The sequence below is a fragment of the Argentina anserina genome, chromosome 7, assembly GCF_933775445.1.
Source record: "Argentina anserina chromosome 7, drPotAnse1.1, whole genome shotgun sequence".
NCBI classification, from domain to species: domain Eukaryota; kingdom Viridiplantae; phylum Streptophyta; class Magnoliopsida; order Rosales; family Rosaceae; genus Argentina; species Argentina anserina.
The window spans coordinates 13,769,278-13,790,955 of NC_065878.1; the positions used below are offsets into that span (position 1 = coordinate 13,769,278).

At 38.2% G+C, this 21,678-nt stretch overlaps 2 protein-coding genes across 3 annotated transcripts; both read left to right on the plus strand.

The window, feature by feature from the left end:
- The first annotated feature begins 1,489 nt into the window (after window positions 1-1,489).
- LOC126801579 (16 kDa phloem protein 2-like) lies at window positions 1,490-3,452 on the plus strand. 2 transcript variants are annotated; one of them, XM_050528973.1, is made up of 6 exons: window positions 1,490-1,556; window positions 2,246-2,311; window positions 2,433-2,562; window positions 2,670-2,787; window positions 3,255-3,258; window positions 3,388-3,452. In XM_050528973.1, the coding sequence occupies exons 1-6, from the start codon at window positions 1,490-1,492 to the stop codon at window positions 3,450-3,452; spliced, it is 450 nt and encodes a 149-aa protein (XP_050384930.1). The 2 variants fall into 2 exon arrangements, with proteins under 2 accessions (XP_050384930.1, XP_050384929.1); XM_050528972.1 differs by lacking the exon at window positions 3,255-3,258 and having other exon boundaries at window positions 2,670-2,782.
- A 15,840-nt stretch (window positions 3,453-19,292) lies between these two features.
- LOC126801576 (elicitor-responsive protein 3-like) lies at window positions 19,293-21,464 on the plus strand. Its single transcript, XM_050528970.1, has 5 exons — window positions 19,293-19,445; window positions 20,433-20,498; window positions 20,600-20,726; window positions 20,851-20,980; window positions 21,125-21,464. Exons 1-5 carry the CDS (start codon window positions 19,379-19,381, stop codon window positions 21,206-21,208), a joined length of 474 nt encoding a protein of 157 aa, XP_050384927.1. The 5' UTR covers window positions 19,293-19,378; the 3' UTR covers window positions 21,209-21,464.
- Window positions 21,465-21,678: the final 214 nt, after the last annotated feature.

Below are 21,678 nucleotides of genomic sequence, written 5' to 3' on the forward strand. Positions count from 1 at the left end.
TAAGGTCTTAATATTGACTCTGGATGAGTTAACGTTCTTGCTGAATCTTGCAATATGAATGGGTTTATGGTTCAACATTTAACCATTAATATTCTAAAAAATTGAATGGGTTAGGGTAATAGACTTATAGTTAAATAGCCTCTTTTTTTCGATAAAATGACTCCTTAACTATTATCTGATGATCAAGCTGATCGATTCATGGTTAGAAGTACATATTACCAATTAGTATATAAATTTTACAAAAAAAGTACTTAATGACGTACACGTGAATTTAAATACGTATAAACTATGTCTAGCCACATATGATTTGAGTAAGTGGCCCTTTTTTCCCATATACCTGAAACCGGAAAAGGAGCCAAGCAATGAAATAATGCTTATATATATTATTCTATTTTGGCAACATACAAAAATTAGATAGGTGATGTCTTGGTTTGATTTTTTAGGAACCTAACATGATAGCATCACACATCACCAAGGATGACAATGAAACGGAACTAGTTGAACCCGTCAGCCCCTATTGTAAGATTGTACTTGCTTTTGTCTGGTGAAGAAAGAAATGCTCTTGCTCACTAGAGTCGTCATCGACCTCGCTATGAACTTGTTATAAATTGAAAAACTCCAACAGTCGTGGGACTCGTCTATTTCTCTTTTTTCTTTCTTTCCTTGCTTGCGAATTCTCTTATGTTGATTTTCATTTCCATTCGATCCTGCAAATATGCCTCATGGAACGCTTGAAGTCCTTCTTGTTGGCGCCAAAGACCTCAAAGACAACGATTTTTTTCAGTAAGTCTTTCTACAATCTCGTTCACACGGTCAATAACTAACTACGAAATGCATGTTAAACCATTAAATGTAAATTTAAGGATTGAAACCGCAATAACTCAATTTAAGAAAGATTCTTTTTATCCTTGGATTTACATTCAATGGTGGTTTAACATGAATTATATAGTTTGCTACTGACCATATGAACGAGACTAAGTCTTTCTATATAATAAGTTATAGTTCCGATTGATTTTTTCTTATAGAATGGCCGGTGCTGTGGCTAGTCTCAAACCTTATTTTTCCCGATTAATTAACTTATGTAAATCATTAAAAATGTGGAATCATCAACTGATATTACCCTTGTGACGTTACATTTCGTCAAACTTGCTTTTGCATAACTCTCGTTATTAATTATTTGGAAAAATAATGTATTATTTAGAGTTAAAAAGGAAAAAAATCTCACCATTCACCGGGGATGAAAATACAGTATGAGATTATGACAACAGAACTAATTGAACCAGTCAAGCCCTAAATAAGATAATGTGCTTGGCTTGGTAAGTGTTAATCTGGTGAAGAAAGTAACGCTCTTTCCCTCTCTAGAATCGTCCTCCGCGGCTCAGAGGCCCTATCAAACTTTGTATAAATGCAAAATCTCCACCAGTCGTAGAGTTGTCTATTTTGTCTTCCGTCTGTCTGTGATTTTTCACTTTCATTCGATCCTGCAAACATGCCTCATGGAACGCTTGAAGTCCTTCTGGTTAAGGCCAAAGACCTTGAAGACGATGATTTTTTGGGTATTTTTTTATCTATACATAATATCATTGCTCAGTAAATTGTGTAAATTCGTATATAAATATGAGATTTGTTCATTAAGATGCACAATGCATTATTGCTTTCAGCAATTCGCCAATGATTGTGGATCTGAAATCTAAACATTGTTCAACATTATCGACGTGATTGATACCAATTTTCTCATGTGGTTGTGTTTGTTTACACGTCTTTATGCTCATAATTGTGTGAAGCTGAATTTCTAATTCCTTTGTTTTGATCTTGATACGTGGGTAGTTCGGTATGAATATTTTGAAGACAGATCTATGTTTTAGCTTGCTAGCTAGCAGATTCATATTTCAGTAGTATGTTTAAATTCTTGAGAAATATATTATAACAGATTAATATATAAACTGGGCATGCAAGATTGGTCTCTTGCCAGGCTTAGCTTATCACATGTATATATGGAATCTAAGTGATAATCGGTTGGATTTGTACTGAATATGTGACCCTAGCTAGCTTAATCTTGCAACATAACATGCATGTTCGGATTTTATGCCATGAAGACCTGTTATTTATCAAAGTTGAAATCAAATCATGACTTAGATGATTCTTGTTTAATTAATCTGTTTGACTGTTTGTAATCAAAATTTGACTTTGGAACCAATATGCTGGCTAATTATCCATGTCACGGTTTATTATGCTTTATGAACAGGTAAAATGGATCCCTATGTCATTTTAACCTTAAGGACCCAAGAGAAGAAAAGCAGTGTAGTACAAGGTACACAATTAGCGCCATCTTTCTTCCTACTTGTTTCTCTGCAGTATTGCAGTATATATCTTAACGTTTGGGTTAGAGAAGCGGAGATTTAATAAAGAAGTAAACTTGTAAATACTTACAGGGCAAGGATCTGAACCAGAATGGAATGAAACTTTTCAATTCACGGTCTCATCGGATGATGTTACAGAACTCAGCATAAAAATAATGGACAAAGACACCTTCAGCTCAGATGATTTTGTTGGCGAAGCAACGTGATTACCTCTCTTTTCTTTGTTCTGTGTATAATAAGATCACCCGAAAGCTATAGATGTCAACTGTAAATTCTGTAACATATGGAATCTATATTTACCTGATGCAGAATTCCTTTAGAAACAGTGTTCATGCAAGGAAGCATTGAACCAACTAAATACAATGTCGTCAATGAGAATAAGGAATATCATGGAGAGATTACAGTTGGACTCACTTTCACCCGTGAGGTAAAATTAATCTCAATTACTATTATCGAAACTCAATGCACTTCTTTTTATTAATTAGTGTTCTATATGTACTGTTTATGAGTATGAAACTCTGATCAGACATGAACTGTGTCATCATTCTAAGTCCAATTTGTAGGTCATTAATCCTATATATTTCATTGTCATTAATACTTTATGAGTATAAAACTCTGATCAGTCATGAATAGGGTATTTTCTCCTTTCCTGCATGCTTGTTGCGTAACAAGATCACAGCTAAACCAATTTTACACCTCGAATGTTATTTCCTTTACACTATTCTTCAACTGCAGCGAAGCAGCTCCCCTGTGGACGACTATGACGAAAATGAACATGGGGGGAGACATGGTGGCTCCAGGAAGAAACATGGCAGCTCAAGAGGCGAGAGGTCCGATGATGATGGTGATGATGATGCTGACAGTAGGAGAGGTGGCTATGGCAACTCTAGGGAGAGGCGTGATGATGATCATGGTGACTCAAGGAGGGGAGGCTATGGCAACTCCAGGGAGAGGTATGATGATGACGACTGTGGCGGAGGCTATGATACCGGCAATTCTAGTGGCCGCCATGGTGGTGGACGAAGAGAGTCATCTAGGCATGGGGAGGAGGAGAGCTATGGTGGATACAAAGAATCATCGTACCGAGATTAAGAATCATAAATTCATAAGCTCATGACCTTGGTTCTTTACAGGGTAAATGTACGTATGAATTAGTTCTATTACTAGCCTATCAGGCTATCATTGTAACTAAGAAGAGCTTATAAGAATAAGGAGGATTACTGATCGTGTTGGGGTCTCTTTCCCTTAAAATTTACATATAAATCTAGATACATATCTCTAGATTTGTGTATGGGCTGATATTGTCAGTCAATTTTCTTTATATTGGTTTCTTTATATGTGCTTCAGATTTACTTCCTAATGAAGTTCTTTTATGGTCATTACAATAAGTATAGACTACTCCAATATATGGTACGGACTTTTAAAATGAACTATATGACATCCCACCATATAGTGCTTATTTTAATAAGGTAGTGCCGTAGTGGTATTTCCAAGAGCATGTAGAGAAAAACACTTTTCTTTTCCTACTGAAAAAACAACTGAAATACTTTAGTCTTGAGCCTAGTAACAAATTCCCACTAAAACTTACATTTCCATGTCACATGCATAATTGAACCATTTTCTAGACAAAGTACTTCAATACGATTCATTTTCAAATACATTCATTTTCCAAATACATTGAGTCTTCGATACACAATACTTCAATGTACCGCTGCAACAAGTACACTTGTTGAATGATTAAGTAACCGAGTTATGTATATTTAGTCTACCTCCAAATCAATTTTCAATATATTAATACAATGATGCACCGTAGAACTTACCCTAATTTCCGAGTTGCTATTTCACACACACAGCATTGAATGGACATGGATCGCTATCATTTCATATGGGAATTGTCATCAAGTCTTGTATGAACACTGCCAAAGTCATTGTTAATTTTTTCATCACCTTAACAAAAGTTAGAACTAAAGGTGGGCTCGGGCCGGAACCGGACATTTTTTGCCTGAACCCGAGACCAGACCGGTGGCTCTTTTTCCAGGCTAGGTTTTGGAAAAAAAATGGAGGAACCAATTGGGACCGGACCAAGCAGGGCATGGCCGGGCTGGCGGTCCGAAACGGGTCCGAAACAGTATTGTTTATCCAGAACAACATGTCTTCATCAGTTCATCCTGTTTTTTTCAGAAATTCCAATGCAACTGTGCAAGCAGTCCATTATGCAATTATGCAGCATCAAATAAACACAATGAAGTGATGAACTCATTAAACAATGACACATTGGCAATGTAATAACCCGATTTTTTCGGGTTCAATTTGTATGAATTCTTAGAATTGAATAAACTCGGAAAATTTCATAAGTCGCATTTTTCGCTTCACGATGATGTCAAATCGAAAACGGAACAGTCTTCGGAAATCTAAATTGGAAAAACGTTACGTTTCCGCGACGTAGGAGTTGACTTTTAGCCCGTCACTCGTTTCCGAATACTTCTTTCACGAAAGTTGTTGAACTCATCGATACGATTTCGTGGACACGTCACGCGTTCTAATCGGAAGTCGTATGTGAAAGTTATTATCGACGGAAGTTGGTTTCCAATTTTGGAAATTGTATAAAAGGAGATGTTTGGAAAACCCTAGTTTCCAAAACAGGAAACCTCAACCCACAGCCTCTCTCTCTCTCTCTCTCTCTCTCTCTCTCTCGCCGGCGATCTCCCTCCACCAGCCTCCGTGCTCGACACCGTCGGTGTCATTGGGATCGCACGACCACGACGAGTCGACCGGCTACATCGATTTCGACGTCTCCAACGTCGCAGGAGCTCGGAGCCACGACGACGAGCTCTCTCTCTTCCTCCTCGACGCGATTCGACCTACGGTGAGGCTCGATTCGAGCAGCAACGCCGTCGACCTCCTCCCCTCGAATCCGAGACACTGCGGCGGTCTCCGGCCAGTTCTGGGCAAGCTGAAGTTACAGTTGTGATTTCCTCCTCCTACTCTTCGATTTTCATGTTGATTTTGTGTTGATTTGGTAACATTTTGCCGGAGATGTAGGAGGGGCGCGTGTCGCTGTCTGTGGCTCCGAGCTCCTGAAGTTGGCGTATGGACTGGTGCAAGGGTGGCAGGAGGCCGTAGAAGGGATGAGGAGAGGAAATGAGTGAGATTGAGGCGGCGGTGGGCGAGCTACGCGCCGGTTTTGGAATTGGCGCGTGGGCCACACACGCTGCCACTGTCGGTGGCGCGTGAGCGCCACACGCGGCTGCCTGAGGGGCACATGAATAGTATTTCAAACAGTAAATTTATGTAAAAAGTGATTTCTGTATGGTAAATGTAAAAAGTAATTCTGTACAGTAATTGTAAAAGTAATTTACATACAATAAATGTAAAAGTAATTTATGTAGAGTAATTATAAAAGTAATTTCTCAAAAGTAAATCAGTTATTAGTATTTACTGGAACAGTAATACGTAAGCAGTATGTACATGAACAGTAAATACATAAACACCATAAACTGTTGATCAGTAACAGTATAACGGATTCGACATTTGAGATTTTATGTAACGTTTCTAATCACTTCTTATCCAATCTAGGTGATCGACTAATCAAGTGTATGATTTGCTTTCGGTATTGTGGAAAATACGCTCAGGAAAATAAGGTGAGTAAAATCTCACAGTGACGAATCTACGCTTAGCGGTGATTCATAATTACACTTATTTTAAAAGATTGAACTATCATATGTATATGATATAGTGGGTTGTGTATCTGTATAATTAGTAAAATCGATACATATATATGAGTTGCTATATTATATACTGTCATATTCTTGTTTTCAAATAAGTTCATTTATAACATTGATAATTATTTTATTTGAGCATGAGTCACTTGGTTTTTGTATAATAACATGTGAGGATTGTTTTGTACGTGATTTTAACTTGGGTTATGTTAAAACGTTTTCTGTCTTCAGACCTGTCTTCGGACGTGTTGGCATGTAGGGACCTAGCATTGGCTGGGCGACAGTTACGATTCAGTTAGAGCTCTAGTCCTGTGACTCATGAGTACATTTATATTTGAATGTTTTTAATATTTTCTCTTGCATTACTATGCATGTTATATTGTTGTTTTACTCATACGAGCTGCAAAACTTACCAGGTTTGTGTTTACAATCCCGGTGCACCTATTCAATTGTGTAGGAGATAGTTCTACATGTGTGGATTAGCGGAATTGACGAAATACTATGAAGATTTTGAAGTTTCATTATTTTATTTTGTGGTGTGGATTGAGAGGATTTTACATTTCCATTTGATATAATGCTTGAATTATAAATCAGTTTTGTATTAATCAATTCGACTCAGATGTACTATGAACTCAGTAACGATACGCTGTGATGATAAGATGATTTTGATTTATTGAGGTTGTTTTAGAGTTTTTCATGGCTTCGATTTCGAGTTTCATACTTGAAATTTTGGGGTCGTGACAGTTGATATTAGAGCGTAGGTTGTGTATTTGGTGATCTATCAGTATCATCCAGGAGCGATGGCCCGATTGCAGCGGACCCCCATCACATGCTCTTCGGTATTGATATGTCGCTGGGTACACAAGAGTGTTAGGAGCCACACCTTAAGGTTTGGTCCTTTAAGTAAAAGTATTGTGATAATACTTTGATGATTCACATTCTTTCTCAATATATTAAGTTAATATGTGTTGGATCTATTTTTATTTGGATTCAAGACTTCACATGTCAATCTAAGTGTTTAAATGTTTCAAGGTGATGAATTTGGAGAAGGGCCGCACACAAGGCCGAGGACGGGCAAGAGGCCGAGGCCGAGTTCGCAATGTGGAGAACCTTTATGAGGAGATGGGGCCACATGATGAACAGGTTGACCCCGCGGCAGTTGTTAGAGACGAGGGTCGTGTGGTAAAGTTGATCAAGGACATTAGTAGTCTGGCAACGCCATCATTTCATGGGGGCCTGGATCATATGGTAGCGGATCATTGGACGAAGAGTATGGAAACCTACTTTGAGAGGATGGTGTGCTCTGAGATAGAGAAAAGGATGATAGCCACATTCTTCTTAAAAGATGATGCTATGGATTGGTGGAAGAGCACGAGGCGGACTCTGGATGTGTCCACTCTGACCTGGGATAGTTTTGTAGCACTCTTTCGAGAAAAGTACTTTCCAGCTACAGTGCAGGAGGAATTAGAACTTGAGTTCCTTGATCTGGTACAAGGAGATATAACCGTCAGGGAGTATGAGGCACGTTTTGCACAGTTATATCGGTTTGTCAGGCCAATGGGTGCGACCTCCTTAGCCCAGAAATTTCTGCGGGGACGTAAGCAAGAGTACAAGACCATCATATCAGCACTTTGTATGTCTACCAAGGAGTTGATGTATGAGAGTGCCCTGAATTTGGAACAGGCAAATAAGACTCGCAGTGGAGATGTGTAGACTAGGGATACTCGAGGAAAATGGAAGGCAATCAGTTCAGGCAGCGGGACCGCATGACCAAAATATGGATCTTGGAAGAGGCCGAGAACCTATTACCAGACTCCGGCTAAGGCTGCATCGCCATCTGTTAGAACTGGACCTGTTAGACAGTTAGCATTAGTAAGGTGTTTCATTTGCAATGAAATGGGGCACTACGCTACAACTTGTTCGAAATCGAAGAAAGCAGGCTGCTTTAAGTGTGGGCAACTAGGACATATGGCTAGAGACTAAACCCGACCTCTGCAGGGTAAACAGGAACACCAGCAGAGACAGTTACTAGCGGGCCAAGCTAGAGTGTTTGCAGTGAGTCAGCGAGACACAAGATTGGAATGTACTTTATCTATTTTTGACTACCTTGCTAGAGTAATGATACAGGAGCATCACATTATTTTATTGCTAGTTCGGTAATGGAGATGTTAGGATTGATTCCTACACCTCTTGGAAACTTTCTATGTGTCACTTCACCTCTTGGAGTGTCCCTCGAACTGGAGACTATCTGCAAGGCTTGTCTTATTGTGATTGGAGGTAGAGAATTCTCTGCTTCTTTGATAGTGATTTTGGACCACACCTATGATGTGATCCTAGGAATTGATTAGTTGAGGCCGCATCACGCATTGATCGATTGCTTTGACATGGTGGTGTTCTTCCATAGGTATGGAGAACCCGAGTTTCGTTATCGTTGCCTCAAGTCAGATAATGCCATGTAAACAGGAGTTTTGGCACATGTGGAATCTATGGATGAGAAAGTAACTATTGTAGATATTGTGGTAGTATCTGAGTATAATGAGGTGTTCCAAGAGATATCAGGGTTACCTCCTCGGAGAGTTGTGGATTTCTGCACAGATGTGGTACACGGTACGGCACCAGTGTCAAAGGCACCTTATAGAATGGGACAAAACAAACTTAAAGAGTTGAAGGTGCAGATAGATGAACTATTGGACCAAGGGTTCATTATACCTAGTGTCTCTCCTTGGGGTGCACCGAAACTGTTCGTGAAAAATAAAGATGGTTCTCTGTAGTTATGTGTGGACTACAGGGAACTGAATAAGGTGACCATCAAGAATAGGTATCTCTTGCCTAGGATTGATGACTTGTTCGATCAGCTTAGAGGAGCTACGATATTCTCTAAGATTGATTTGAGATCCGGTTACCATCAACTCAGGGTGAAGGAAGAAGATATATCAAAGACAGCTTTCAGGACCCGGTATGGACACTATGAGTTCGTGGTCATACCCTTTGGTCTGACAAATGCACTGGCTGTATTTATGAGTTTGATGAACCAAATCTTTAGCCTGTACTTGGATGAGTTTGTTGTAGTGTTTGTGGATGACATTATGATATACTCCAAGTCTCAAGAAGAGCATGTGGTGCATCTGAGAACGGTGTTGCAAACCCTAAAGGAAGCAAGATTGTACGCCAAACTCGAGAAGTCTGAGTTCTGAAAGGAAGAAGTCAAGTTCCTTGGTCAAGTAGTCTCAAAGGATGGGGTATTAGTAGACCCGTCAAAAGTAGAGGCAGTGAAGAGTTGGAGTCGTCCAAAGAACCCTACTGAGATTCGTAGTTTCCTTGTTTTGGCAGGTTACTACCTGAGGTTAATTGAAGGGTTTTCTAGTATTGCATCGTCATTGACCAAGTTGACCAAGAAGGACGTTCAGTTTGTGTGGTTAAAAACATGTGAGGAGGCTTTCCACAAACTAAAGACTAGCTTAACCACGACTCCAGTGTTGACAATTCCCACTAGTGGGGACAACTATGTTATTTATAGTGATGCTTCGCTCCATGGCTTAGGTTGTGTGTTGATGCAGCATTGAGGAGTGGTTGCGTATGGCTCCAGACAGTTAAAGGTCCATGAGAAGAACTACTCCACTCACGATTTGGAGCTCGCTGCATTTGTTTTTGCCTACAAGATTTGGATGCATTACTTATACGGTGAGAAATTTCAACTCTTTTTTGATCATACGAGTTTGAAGTATCTGTTCTCACAGAAGGAATTGAATATGAGACAGAGGAGATGAATGGACCTCCTTAAGGATTATGACTTCACCTTGGAGTATCACTCTGTGAAAGCAAATATGGTGGTCGATGCCTTGAGCAGGAAGCCAAGGGGATAATAGTTTCTCTTATGATTCAAGAGTGGATTATGCTCAAAATTGTATTTGAATTTGACTTGGTACCATCAGGAAGAGAACCAAGGGTTTTTCTTGGTAGTGTCTCAGTGCAACCTACACTAATCTCAAGGATCATTCAGGGTCAGGCACAAGATAGATTCTAACAAGCTAAGTTGGCAGACCTCGTAGTAGATACGCTTGATGAATGTCCATCCGAGTGGAGAGTTGGACCCGATGGAGGGTTCAGGTTTGAGACAAGATTGTGCGTCCCAGATTGTGCTAATCTCAAGGAGGATGTCCTTCGTACATCACACAGATCTCGTTATACAATACATCTAGGGAACACCAAGATGTACAAGGACCTATGCAGACAATTCTGGTGGAACGGGATGAAGAAAGACGTGGGAGAGTTTGTATCAAAGTGCCTTACCTATCAGCAAGTGAAGGAAAAATCAACGACATGCATGCATATTAAAGCCATTGACTACTCCTCTTTAGAAGTGGGAACAAATATCCATGGACTTTGTGACTGGACTGCCTAAGTCCAAGAAAAGTCACGATGCGATATGGGGTGATTGTCGATCGATTGACGAAGTCGGCACATTTTCTTCCAGTGTCAATGAAGTACTCAGTGGATGTGTTAGGGAAACTATACATGGATGAGATAGTGAGACTTCATGGAGCTCCAGTTTCTATTGTTTCTGACTGAGATGCACGTTTCACATCGAAGTTCTGGGGTGGTTTGCAGAAGGCTATGGGTACTACCTTGGATATGAGTACTGTTTTTCATCCTCAAACTGATGGACAGACAGAAATGGTGAATTAGGTGATGAAGGATATGTTGTGAGCTTGTATGCTAGATTTTAAAGGAATTTGGGAGGACCACTTGAGGTTGATTGAGTTTGTTTACAACAACAGTTACCATTCTAACATCGACATGGCCCCTTATGAGGCTCTTTACGGTAGACCTTGTAGAACACCTATCTATTGGGCCAAAGTTGGCGATGAAGCACTTATGGGCCCGGAGGTGGTTCAGGAAACCACGAAGAATATCTCGATCATTCGGGATAGGATCTGAACCGCACATAGTAGACAGAAGAGCTATGCAGACTTAAAGATGAGACATGTTGAATTCGAGATTGGCGATCATGTCTTCTTAAAAGTCTCACCTATGAGGGGTGTAGTGAGATTTGGCAAGAAGGGAAAATTAGCTCCGAGGTATGTTGGGCCCTTTGAGATTCTTGAGAAGGTAGGAGAACTAGCATATCAACTAGATTTACCTACTAGCATGTCTGGCGTTCACAACGTCTTCACATTTCTATGTTGAGGAGGTATGTACCAGATGAGTCGCATGTGATTGATCATAGCTCCATAGAGGTGAGGGAGAATGCCACATTTGTTATTGAGCCTGTTTGTATTCTAGATAGATCCACAAAGAATATCCAGAGGAAAGAAGTAGAGTTAGTGAAACTGTTGTGGAGCCACCATGATCAGGGCGATGCCTCATGGGAACTAGAGTCGGATATGAAGACAAGATATCCGCAATTGTTTGTGGAGTATAGCACTTAAATTTTCGGGACGAAATTCCTTTAAGAGGGTAGAATGTAATAACCCGATTTTTTCGGGTTCAATTTGTATGAATTTTTAGAATTGAATAAACTAGGAAAATTTAATAAGTCGCATTTTTCGCTTCACGACGATGTCAAATTGAAAACGGAACCGTTTTTGGAAATCTAAATTCGAAAAACGTTACGTTTCTGCGACGCAGGAGTTGACTTTTACTCCGTCGCTCGTTTCTGAAAACTTCCTTCATGAAAGTTGTAGAGCACGTCGATACGATTTTGTGGACACGTCACGCGTTCTAATCGGACATCGTATGTGAAAGTTATCATCGATTATAATTGTAAAAGTAATTTACATACAGTAAATGTAAAAGTAATTTCCGTACAGTAAATGTAAAAATAATTTACATACAGTAATTATAAAAGTAATTTCTGAAAGGTAAATCAATGATTAGTATTTACCGGAATAGTAATACGTAAGCAGTACGTAGATGAACAGTAATACGTAAACATTACGTACATGAACAGTAAATACGTAAACACCATAAACTGCTGATCAGTAACAGTATAACTGATTCGACATTTGAGGTTTTACATAACGTTTCTAATCACTTCTTATCCAATCTAGGTGATCGACTAATCAAGTGAAGGATTTACTGTCGGTATTGTGGAAAATACGCCAGGAAAATAAGGTGAGTAAAATTGGTAATTACGCTTATTGGTGATTCATAATTACGCTTATTTTAAAATATTGAACTATCATATGTATATGATATAGTGGGTTGTGTGTGTTTATAATTGGTAAAATCGATACATATATATGGGTTGCTATATTATATAATGTCATATTCCTGTTTTCAAATAAGTTCATTTATAGCATTGATATTTATTTTATTTGAGCATGAGTCACTTGGTTTTTGTATAATAACATGTGAGGATTGTTTTGTCGTGGTTTTAACTTGATTTATGTTAAAACGTTTTCTATTTTCAGACCTGTCTTCGAACATGTTGGCATGTCGGAATCTAGCCTTGACCGGGCGACAGTTACAATTCAGTTAGAGCTCAAGTCTGTCTGCCGGTGTACTGGCATGAGGGGTAACAGATGAGTTACCGGCTTATGAGTACCCATATTTTTGGATATTGGGTAACAGATGGGTTGCCCAATGTCTGGCGGCGTACTGCTTGAGAGGTAACAGATGAGTACCTAGGTCTTATGAGTACCCGTATTATAAATGTATTTGGGTAAACAGATGGGTTGCCCGATTTCTCATGTGCACTTATATTTTCAGATATTATTGGACAACCAGATGGGCCGTCTTGTGACTCATGAGTACATTTATATTTGAATGTTTTCAATATTTTCTCTTGCATTACTATGCATGTTATATTGTTGTTTTACTCATACGAGCTGCAAAGCTTACCGGGTTTGTGTTTACAATCCCCGTGCACCTATTCGATTGTGTAGGGGATAGTTCTGCAGGTGGGGATTAGCAAAATTGACTGACTACTCTAAAGATTTATAAGTTTCATTATTTTATTTTGTGGTGAGTATTGAGAGGATTTTACATTTCCATTTGATATAATGCTTGAATTATAAATCGGTTTTCTATTAATCAATTCGACTGAGATGTATTATGAGCTCAGTAACGATACGCTGTGACGATAAGATGATTTCGTTTTATTGAGATTGTTTTAGAGTTTTTCATAGCTTCGATTTCGAGTTTTATACTTGAAATTTCGGGGTCGTGACAGGCAAATGACAATCAAATAGGTTCAAGTGTCCAATTGAAGCAAATAATTATCACGCAAAAATTCAAAATAATAAATAGCTCAACTGCTCAAGTTTATGTTGTAACTTCTAAGAGTCTAAGACTAAGAAAGCAAGAGTCTAAGTTAAACATATACTAGGTGTAAACCATTACACCAGCAACCTAAATGTCTAACAAAAATAACACTTCAATAATCAATAGTTCATTGAGTTCAACAAAAATCAGAAATGAAAAAGAAATTTAAAGACTTAAATAGTAGGCAATTCATGGGTAGCTCCTCTCACTCTCTCATTCCCCTGCAACCTCTCAGTCCTCTCTGCCTCTGCTCCATTGTTCATCTTTTTCCTATGAATTCAACAAACACTCAAACAACAAATTAAACATCAAACAAAATGCTAGAAGCACTTTATTGAAGTCATTTCAGCTGGCATGATAAGTTCTTAACTTTTATTTGCAAGTAAACTGATTTATAACTAGGATTCTAGGAACACAATATATTACTGCGTGATTACTGAACACTCGTTATCCCTATCTAATTAACCATAGTTGTTTTAGCTTTCATTTCTAGATTATAATATTCTTTCTGTGTTCAACTTGAGTAACCTTAGAAGTTAGAACTATAGAACCATTATCTAATTTGTTTGACCTAGTAACACCATTCATTTCCTTAGACGAGAAAGTAACATGTCAAAAACTCAAAGGCACAAAGCTGTGTTTGAAATGCTGAAACATACAAGTAATACAACTGATGATCACATAAACTCAAGAGTGTCAAGACTAATAGTTTGTTTAAACTTACTACACATATCATACATATTTAGATAATCACACTATGCAGACAATTATACATATATTCTAGTTAAGTAGTTCTGTACTTCTGTATTTGAAAAATCAAGAACAAAACTTAATGTGTATTGAATCAAATTGAAAATGAAGCATAGTACAATCAAGTTGATAATGTTTCAATTTGTTTCAGTTTCAAACTTTTCAATCAAATCGAAATCAAAGTGAAGCACTGAAGTAGAGTGAATACGTATTATGTTTAGTTTCAAGTTCTACACTTCTACATCAAACATACATCAGGCGGAAGTAATCTCATTGAATTCAAGATATAAAGCAGAGATTCATTAAGCATTTGAGCTTACCTTCTCAGCTTCTCGACGTTCTTGTAATCTCTGGGCAAAATGGCAAATTGACGACAATAAGAATTGGGCAAATCGATGTGCCTACTTTCAGTTTCAGAGATTCATTGTTGAATCATTGAGAGGGCACTGGGTAAGTGGGTAGAGTGGAGCGATTTGAAAGAGAGAATGAAAGATTGAAAGAGAGTGGCGTGATGCCGTTTGGGGGTTTCTGAGGGTTTGTTTTGGTATAATCAACTGTGAGTGATAGTAGGATAGAAATATACAACCCTAAAATTAACCTATAAATAGACTACACGTATACATCCGGGCTCAATCGGGCTTTTTCACTTAAAATTGTGAAGGCCCAAGCCCGGCCCGACTCAAACAAAGCCCGGCCTAGATCACCATAACATAGAAAAAAACTCTAAAAAAGCCCGGACCAACCGGGTCGGTTCGGTCCAGTTTGACCGATTTTGTTTTTCATTTCGGGTTTTATGCCCACCTTTAGTTAGAACAACAAATCACTACCAAAATCTTATTCATTAAGCTAGACCAGCTAGTATGAACATGAAAGATTATGGTTGTGTTTGGAACAGTTAGGCTTACTAGAAAAGCTGACTTATGCTTATTTATGAAAATAAGTGGCTGATAATTAAAGTAGCTGAGTGTTTGGTAAACTGACTTTTATAAGTGGTTGTTTGTGGAAGAAACCATGACAATGCGTTTGATAAATCAAATTGATTTTTACTTTTGTTTGTACAATGACCAATTTGGACATGAATGAATTTATGACCTTTTTATTTTATTTAAAAAAAATAGATTTCATGTCTTGTGCTAACACAATATAAAATTCTTTTATCAATAATTTAACGGGAAAATGATGATGAATGCTCGATTACTCGACATCAATATTTAACCCTGTAAGCATCGTTAGTAGTATAAAGCAAGAGGGTATCGTTCACAAACCGGGGATCCATCCAGGGCTTAGGATCACATCAATTAACACGAATTCATAAAGGTTTTAAGGGTTGATATAGATTTCGGATTGAATCATAAAAACAGTAAATAAAACCTAAACTAATATATACATGTGATCAACCAACCAACACATAAACAATCACCAAAACAAATCATACAAAGCTAACGAAAACAAGTTCTAGTTCTCCTTTAAGAGTCATGCCGAGACACTATCATGAATGACTAAGGTTGGATCATGCAATTAGGGTCCTAAGCAGTAACCTAAACACATAGACACTTAACACATTCGATTCATTCCAAGCGGTCTTAATCGAAATCTAACATACTTATCCTACTATGCAACTTCAAAGCCACGCATATTGAATTCATTAAGCATGTCACCTACTTAACCCCCAATCATGCAATTTCGAAAATCACATAGAAAAGAATAAGCATGTTCATAGCATAAGTCATAAATCCAACAACCTAAATATCATGCTACAAGCGTATACATAACATAAAGATATCGAAATCATTCAATAATAAGGCACGGCAGAAACCAAAATCATAAAACTAAAAACCTAAAATCGCAACTTTATATAATTTGAAACAAGTAGCTATTTCATAGACAAAATCGAAACAAGTTTACAATACCAAATCGCATACTCATCCAAGAACAAGAACAAAACCAAAACCGAATTTAAACAAAGAGAGAATCATGGTTACACTTTATAAATCAAGCAATCCACAAGTGTAGCCGAGACTTCTATGGATGAAACCTTCTTCACAAGCGTGTTTGAAGGCTATTGATAGGTGGGGAATGATGGAATCGGTTTTAGGATTTCTTGGAAGGGTGAGGGATGAATTCGGCAGAGCTATGGCTTGTGTTTGTGTATAGGGCTGATGATGTACTGAATGGAGAGGCCGAGCCTCTATATATAGAGGTTTAGGAAGCCTTCTTGCCGTGCCATAAGGAGATAGAGTCCAATTGGGAAACTGAAATCCTCTTTGTTATGGATTTGATTTATGTACTCCATATCCAACTTGATGTAGGAAACCAAGTCCAATAGGGAGATCACTTAAGGGCTGCACGGCAACAATCCTGGTCCAACTAGGAGTAGCTAGGCCCGCCTCCTCTTCCCCTTCTTCAACTCGAATATGATTTCCTTGTTCAACTAGGAATGCAACTCGGCAACTCTTCTTTCTTTCCAAATATGATTTGTCTTTCCTGAAAAGAAATCGTCGATTAAGGAATAGGAAAGAATGAAAATAGGAAAGTAGAATCCTAGTCGAGTAAGGAATCCTAGCTCAATAAGGATTTCTAACACTTAGCACAATTTCATCATCAATCCATCTAAATTAGAAATAGCTCTACCTAGAACATACATATATCAAATATGAACCTAAAATAACTAAATAAGAAGTAACAAAGCATAAGAATATGGCATATCTATATTAAGAACGTCACACTTTGTGTTCCTATCAAATGACATCAACTAACATCAATAAATAATTTTTTTCTCCTATACTAACCTTAATAACAACATACATTTTTCATTGACATCAAGTAACTATTATAAATAACAATATTTTAGATTCATGAATCCAATCTAATCAACTGAACTAACTTGTACATTTTCCAATTTTGTACAATGAAGCAAATAGCTCACTTCCAGCTACAACCTACTATAAAATATTTTGTGGTACATCATATACATGAAAAACATTCCTATTGTTGATTGCCTTTAAAATCTTTTTTCATATGTACTTCGATAAGACATGTTGGACAACATAGCTAATATGGCCAGCCCATTTTAAGTCTAGGAGCTTCAAGCTACTTCTACCATACATGGATAATCTACAAACCCTGCAAATAAGAAGAACATGAGCATTAACCACATAACTTGATCTAGCAGAGTAACAAACCACAACATTGATCATCACTGCAAGTGGATGGAGGTGAGGGGCTTCAAGTCACCATACTACTGCTAGTCCATCTATCACTGCTAGTTCATCTATCACTGCTAGTTCATCTATCACTGCTAGTTCATGCTCAACCCATATCAATAAGAAGAACAACAATATGATTTCAGGGCTTTTTATGTGTAACAGAAGAATATATATTAATCACACAGCCAACTACAAAAAAGCAAGAACGATATCAAACTTTTTTGTATTGTTGTTCTCTCATTGACCTTAGTCTTATACTAGTTTAATCCTACCCATTTTGGTTTAAACCTTATGATATTGGAAGATTTAGATCTAAAAATTTTCTATAGATTTTGCATTAATCATTACCTCTATCTGCACATTCACTAATCTCAAGCTGTCATTTGCCATAATTCTGACATTTGAGAGGGATAAATGATGGAGTTTGTGTAGAGGCAAGATTTCAGGAAGAAATTCAAGAGGCTAGTTTATTGTTATCGAGGTATAGTTTCTCAAGCAGAGGCAGCCTGGTCAGCTCTACCGGGAATACCTGCCAAAAATATTTGCAAGCGATCGATATAAAAATCTCGCATCATCTCAAAATTCACCCACAAACAATAATAATGCTCTTCCTCTAAATCTCTTCTAACTCAACCATCTAGCATAGTCTATACAAAAATGGACAAGACTACAATGTATGTACTGAACAGTTCCGAAAAATTAACCAAATCAAGTACTCAAGAAATTAATCGATAATAATGCTCTTCCTCTAAATCTCTTCTAACTCAACCATCTAGCATAGTCTATACAAAAATGGACAAGACTACAATGTATGTACTGAACAGTTCCGAAAAATAAACCAAATCAAGTACTCAAGAAATTAATCGAAATGCGTAACCTGATTGATTTCTTACAAACATTGCATATAGAAAGAACCATAATTTATCAACAAAAATAGTAAAGAAAAGACTCACCGACAAACCACAACCATAGAGACGGACCACCGTCACGCACTACCATTGCACACCGCAAGCCGCCGCGCCTTCGGCGACAGCTGGCATTGAGGAGGAGAAGTCTGACCGCAACAACCTGGTCAACACTCCAGTATCGTCATTCTGCTGACCAGACCCACCCGTCTTGCCCATACTAACAGCCCACAACGACTCACTCCGCTTCACAACTCTCATATCCATACTCACATTCACCTTCCGGCCTTAGCTCCACAACCACTGTGTCTTGCGGCATCAGCAACGCCACCATGATCTGCAGTCCTCGGTGCCGTAGGTGAGGGTGAGGTTGAAGATCTCGGAGGGGCGCTTCCATCCCAAGCTCCAAGACATTGTGATCATACCGGCAATCAGGCTCCGAGTACGTTCTGATCTGATCGGAGAAGTAAAAGAATTGGGATTAATGGCGGGAGAGAACAAGAAAGAGAGAGATTGTTATACACAGACCAACTGGATCATAATTTCAGGCAGATTCCTACAACTCGGTCATCACTGTGGGATATGATATGAATTTTGGGGATTCTAGTAGAACCGGATGAACCATTGATTGGGTTGTAATTACCTGGAATCATGAGGGGTATCCATTGATATTTTGAAATCTTTATTTAATCACCGCTACAGTACCCTCGAGAAGCTGAAATGAACTTTTAAAAAGAGAGTGGGAGCAGCTCATGCTTTTAGTTGAAAAAAGCTGCAACTTTTAGAAACCGGAGAGAAGAAACCACCTCACCAAACATGTTGAGGGGGCTAAACTTATAATCACCTTAGCAAAAAAAAAAACTCTACCAAACACAGCCTATGACTAATGACTAATGAGTTATGACAAATGTCCCCAAATTTGGGCGCTCTGGCCGCGTACAAGATTCCTACGTAAGAAAGAGACGACCGTATATAGAATATTCATTCAATTTCTTCGCGAAAACGATGTCGAAGGCTTTTCACTTTCCAAACCGGTAACTGGTAAACTGGTAAGAAATGCCTTATATATATAGCCAGAAGGTCGTTTTAGCTTTGGAAACTGAAGCTCTACGTGTAGACTAGCCACCCTGCATCTCCTCTCTTGTGGATTTCATCTTTCATCCGATCCGATCATGCCTATTGGGACACTTGAAGTTCTTCTTGTTGATGCCAAAGGCCTCGACAACAATGATTTTATGGGTAACTATCTCTCTCTTCCCCTCCTTCTGTTTCTGGGTGTATGCAAATTTTTGAACCCTCGATCTAGAACCGAACTCTTGCTTTCATTGTTGAGTGTGTATTGAAATTGCACTTATATTTAGGTCAGATAAAGTTATACATCAACAGATAAGTGACAATTTTATGCTCAGACCTATAAACACTCGCCTCTCGACAACATCCCATTACTCTTGATGGATGGTTTCTCTTAGAGTCTGCAGATTAGAATATATATTGTTGTGATGCAATCTTAGACGACAGAAACAAACCTAAAGTTAAAAGTATCGTGTGTGACCTAGCCATCTTGTCCTTAAGTTTCTTTTTCAAAGCACTGCAAAAGAAGAAATTGGAAGATTCGGGTGAGTTGGCATATAAATACTTATGGAAAATAAAGATAATTTGGAAAGAAAATGCAATACTGGATAGGCAAATTGCTGAACCTAGTAATTTTGGTCCAGAATATGTAATACAGGAGAATGATTTCTGGGTTGCTTTCTGCTGACCCAATATTGGATCTATAATTCTATATTCTGTAGGGCTCTGTTAACTTCTGTATGAATGCTAAAGGTTGATACTTTAATGCAGTACTCCCCAAAAGGAATAATTACTGAAAGTTTTTTAATCTTGATCCTTCTTTGCAGATCCAGAGTTTACTTTAGAATGCAGAAAACATATTTTTCTTTTTGTCTAGTTCATTGTTCCTCCCTTTTGGAATGTGTGTTTATGGGTTTGAACTTTTTTCATATTGGAATTGGTCCACTATAAGCATCTATCACAAGGGACATGATCTAGTGACAACGTTATTTCTGTTCATAAGTAGCTAAGCTGATACTAACATATGGAGGATGGTCCTTCTTTTGGGACATGATCTTGAATTAGTGGCCCCTTTATAAACGTGTCTGCGTTAGATTTCTGATCAATGTGTCTTTTATGTGTGCATTTTGATGAGTTTGAGTGTTTTGTGAACAGCTGACATGGATCCCTATGTCCTTTTGACTGTACGTTCCCAAGAGAAGAAAAGCACTGTGGTCTCAGGTACATTTCTAGATATCAAAATTTGTTTTACCTTTGGGTGATCGATGAATTGAATTGTTGTTACTAAAGTATAGTTTTACACTACTTTTACATATATGCAGCTCAAGGCTCTAACCCAGAATGGAATGAGACTTTTCTATTCACCATCTCGGACGATTCTGTGGACCTTCACTTGAAAATAATGGATAAGGACAACTTCAGTGCAGATGATTATGTTGGAGAAGCAATGTGAGTATTTTCTTTCCTTTTTGATCATTTCTGCTCAATTGCAAGTACTGATTTGCACCTTGTTTTGTTCTGTTTCCAGTGAAAGTAGTTAAGATTTGTAACTTGTTTATATTGGTTCACACAGCATTTCTTTGGAGCCTGTTTTTGAAGAAGGAAGCCTTTTGCCAACTGTATACAATGTTGTCAATCAGGAGAAGGAATATCGTGGAGGGATTAAAGTTGGACTCAAATTCACTCCCGGGGATGAGCAAGAGGTACTATACGAACTTATCATAAGCTTTTAGTTTTCCACATCTTCCATATCAATTTCTTAACTTTTTTGGTGCTTTTGTTGGACATCCCAGTTAAATTCAAGCTTTCACCTACATTGTTAATGCCTTTTGTATTCTTTACTGCAGAGAAGGGAGTATGGTTCTGGACAGGGAGCTGAAGCAGAGGAGAGCTATGGTGGATGGAAACAATCTGGTTACAGTGAGGAGTAGGTGTGTATAAAACCATTGATTTCAAGATGACCTTGAGAGATGTTCATTTAGCTGCCTGATGTTGTCCTGCGTATTTGCCTCAAGTTCTTTAAGCTTGAATAATTGTCTACGTTACTGATTTCATTTGCTTGTTTCATACATGGGTTACCTCCTTGTTGTACCCAATCTCTCTACTTAAAACAATGAAGTTATTTGTTTCAATTAACTTAAGAACAGATCATCCATCATATGTCAATACGCACTGTGCCCTTATGTCAACCATTGCATAATAATTCAATCACACTGGTCTCTCATGTATGGTAACAAAAATGAAACAACTTTTATGCGTATGAGTAGTTTGAGACTTTTCACAGCAGCTTGTAGGAAGCTGGTGATTTAGATTCTCATACTTCCTAATTCCTATACATGTGTGTGCGTGCGACCGCGTCTGTTGTAGCATCTGGAGATATGCTGCCGAGAATGTACGGCAC

What these genes read in the sequence shown, in the direction of transcription:
- LOC126801579 (XM_050528973.1), top strand. Translation starts at nt 1,490, where the DNA reads ATGCCTCATGGAACGCTTGAAGTCCTTCTGGTTAAGGCCAAAGACCTT. An exon ending in GAAAAGCAGTGTAGTACAAG is followed by an intron (nt 2,312 to 2,432) that starts GTACACAATTAG and finishes AAATACTTACAG; the next exon opens with GGCAAGGATCTGAACCAGAA. An exon ending in GATTTTGTTGGCGAAGCAAC is followed by an intron (nt 2,563 to 2,669) that starts GTGATTACCTCT and finishes TACCTGATGCAG; the next exon opens with AATTCCTTTAGAAACAGTGT.
- LOC126801576 (XM_050528970.1), top strand. Translation starts at nt 19,379, where the DNA reads ATGCCTATTGGGACACTTGAAGTTCTTCTTGTTGATGCCAAAGGCCTC. An exon ending in GAAAAGCACTGTGGTCTCAG is followed by an intron (nt 20,499 to 20,599) that starts GTACATTTCTAG and finishes ACATATATGCAG; the next exon opens with CTCAAGGCTCTAACCCAGAA. An exon ending in CTCCCGGGGATGAGCAAGAG is followed by an intron (nt 20,981 to 21,124) that starts GTACTATACGAA and finishes TCTTTACTGCAG; the next exon opens with AGAAGGGAGTATGGTTCTGG.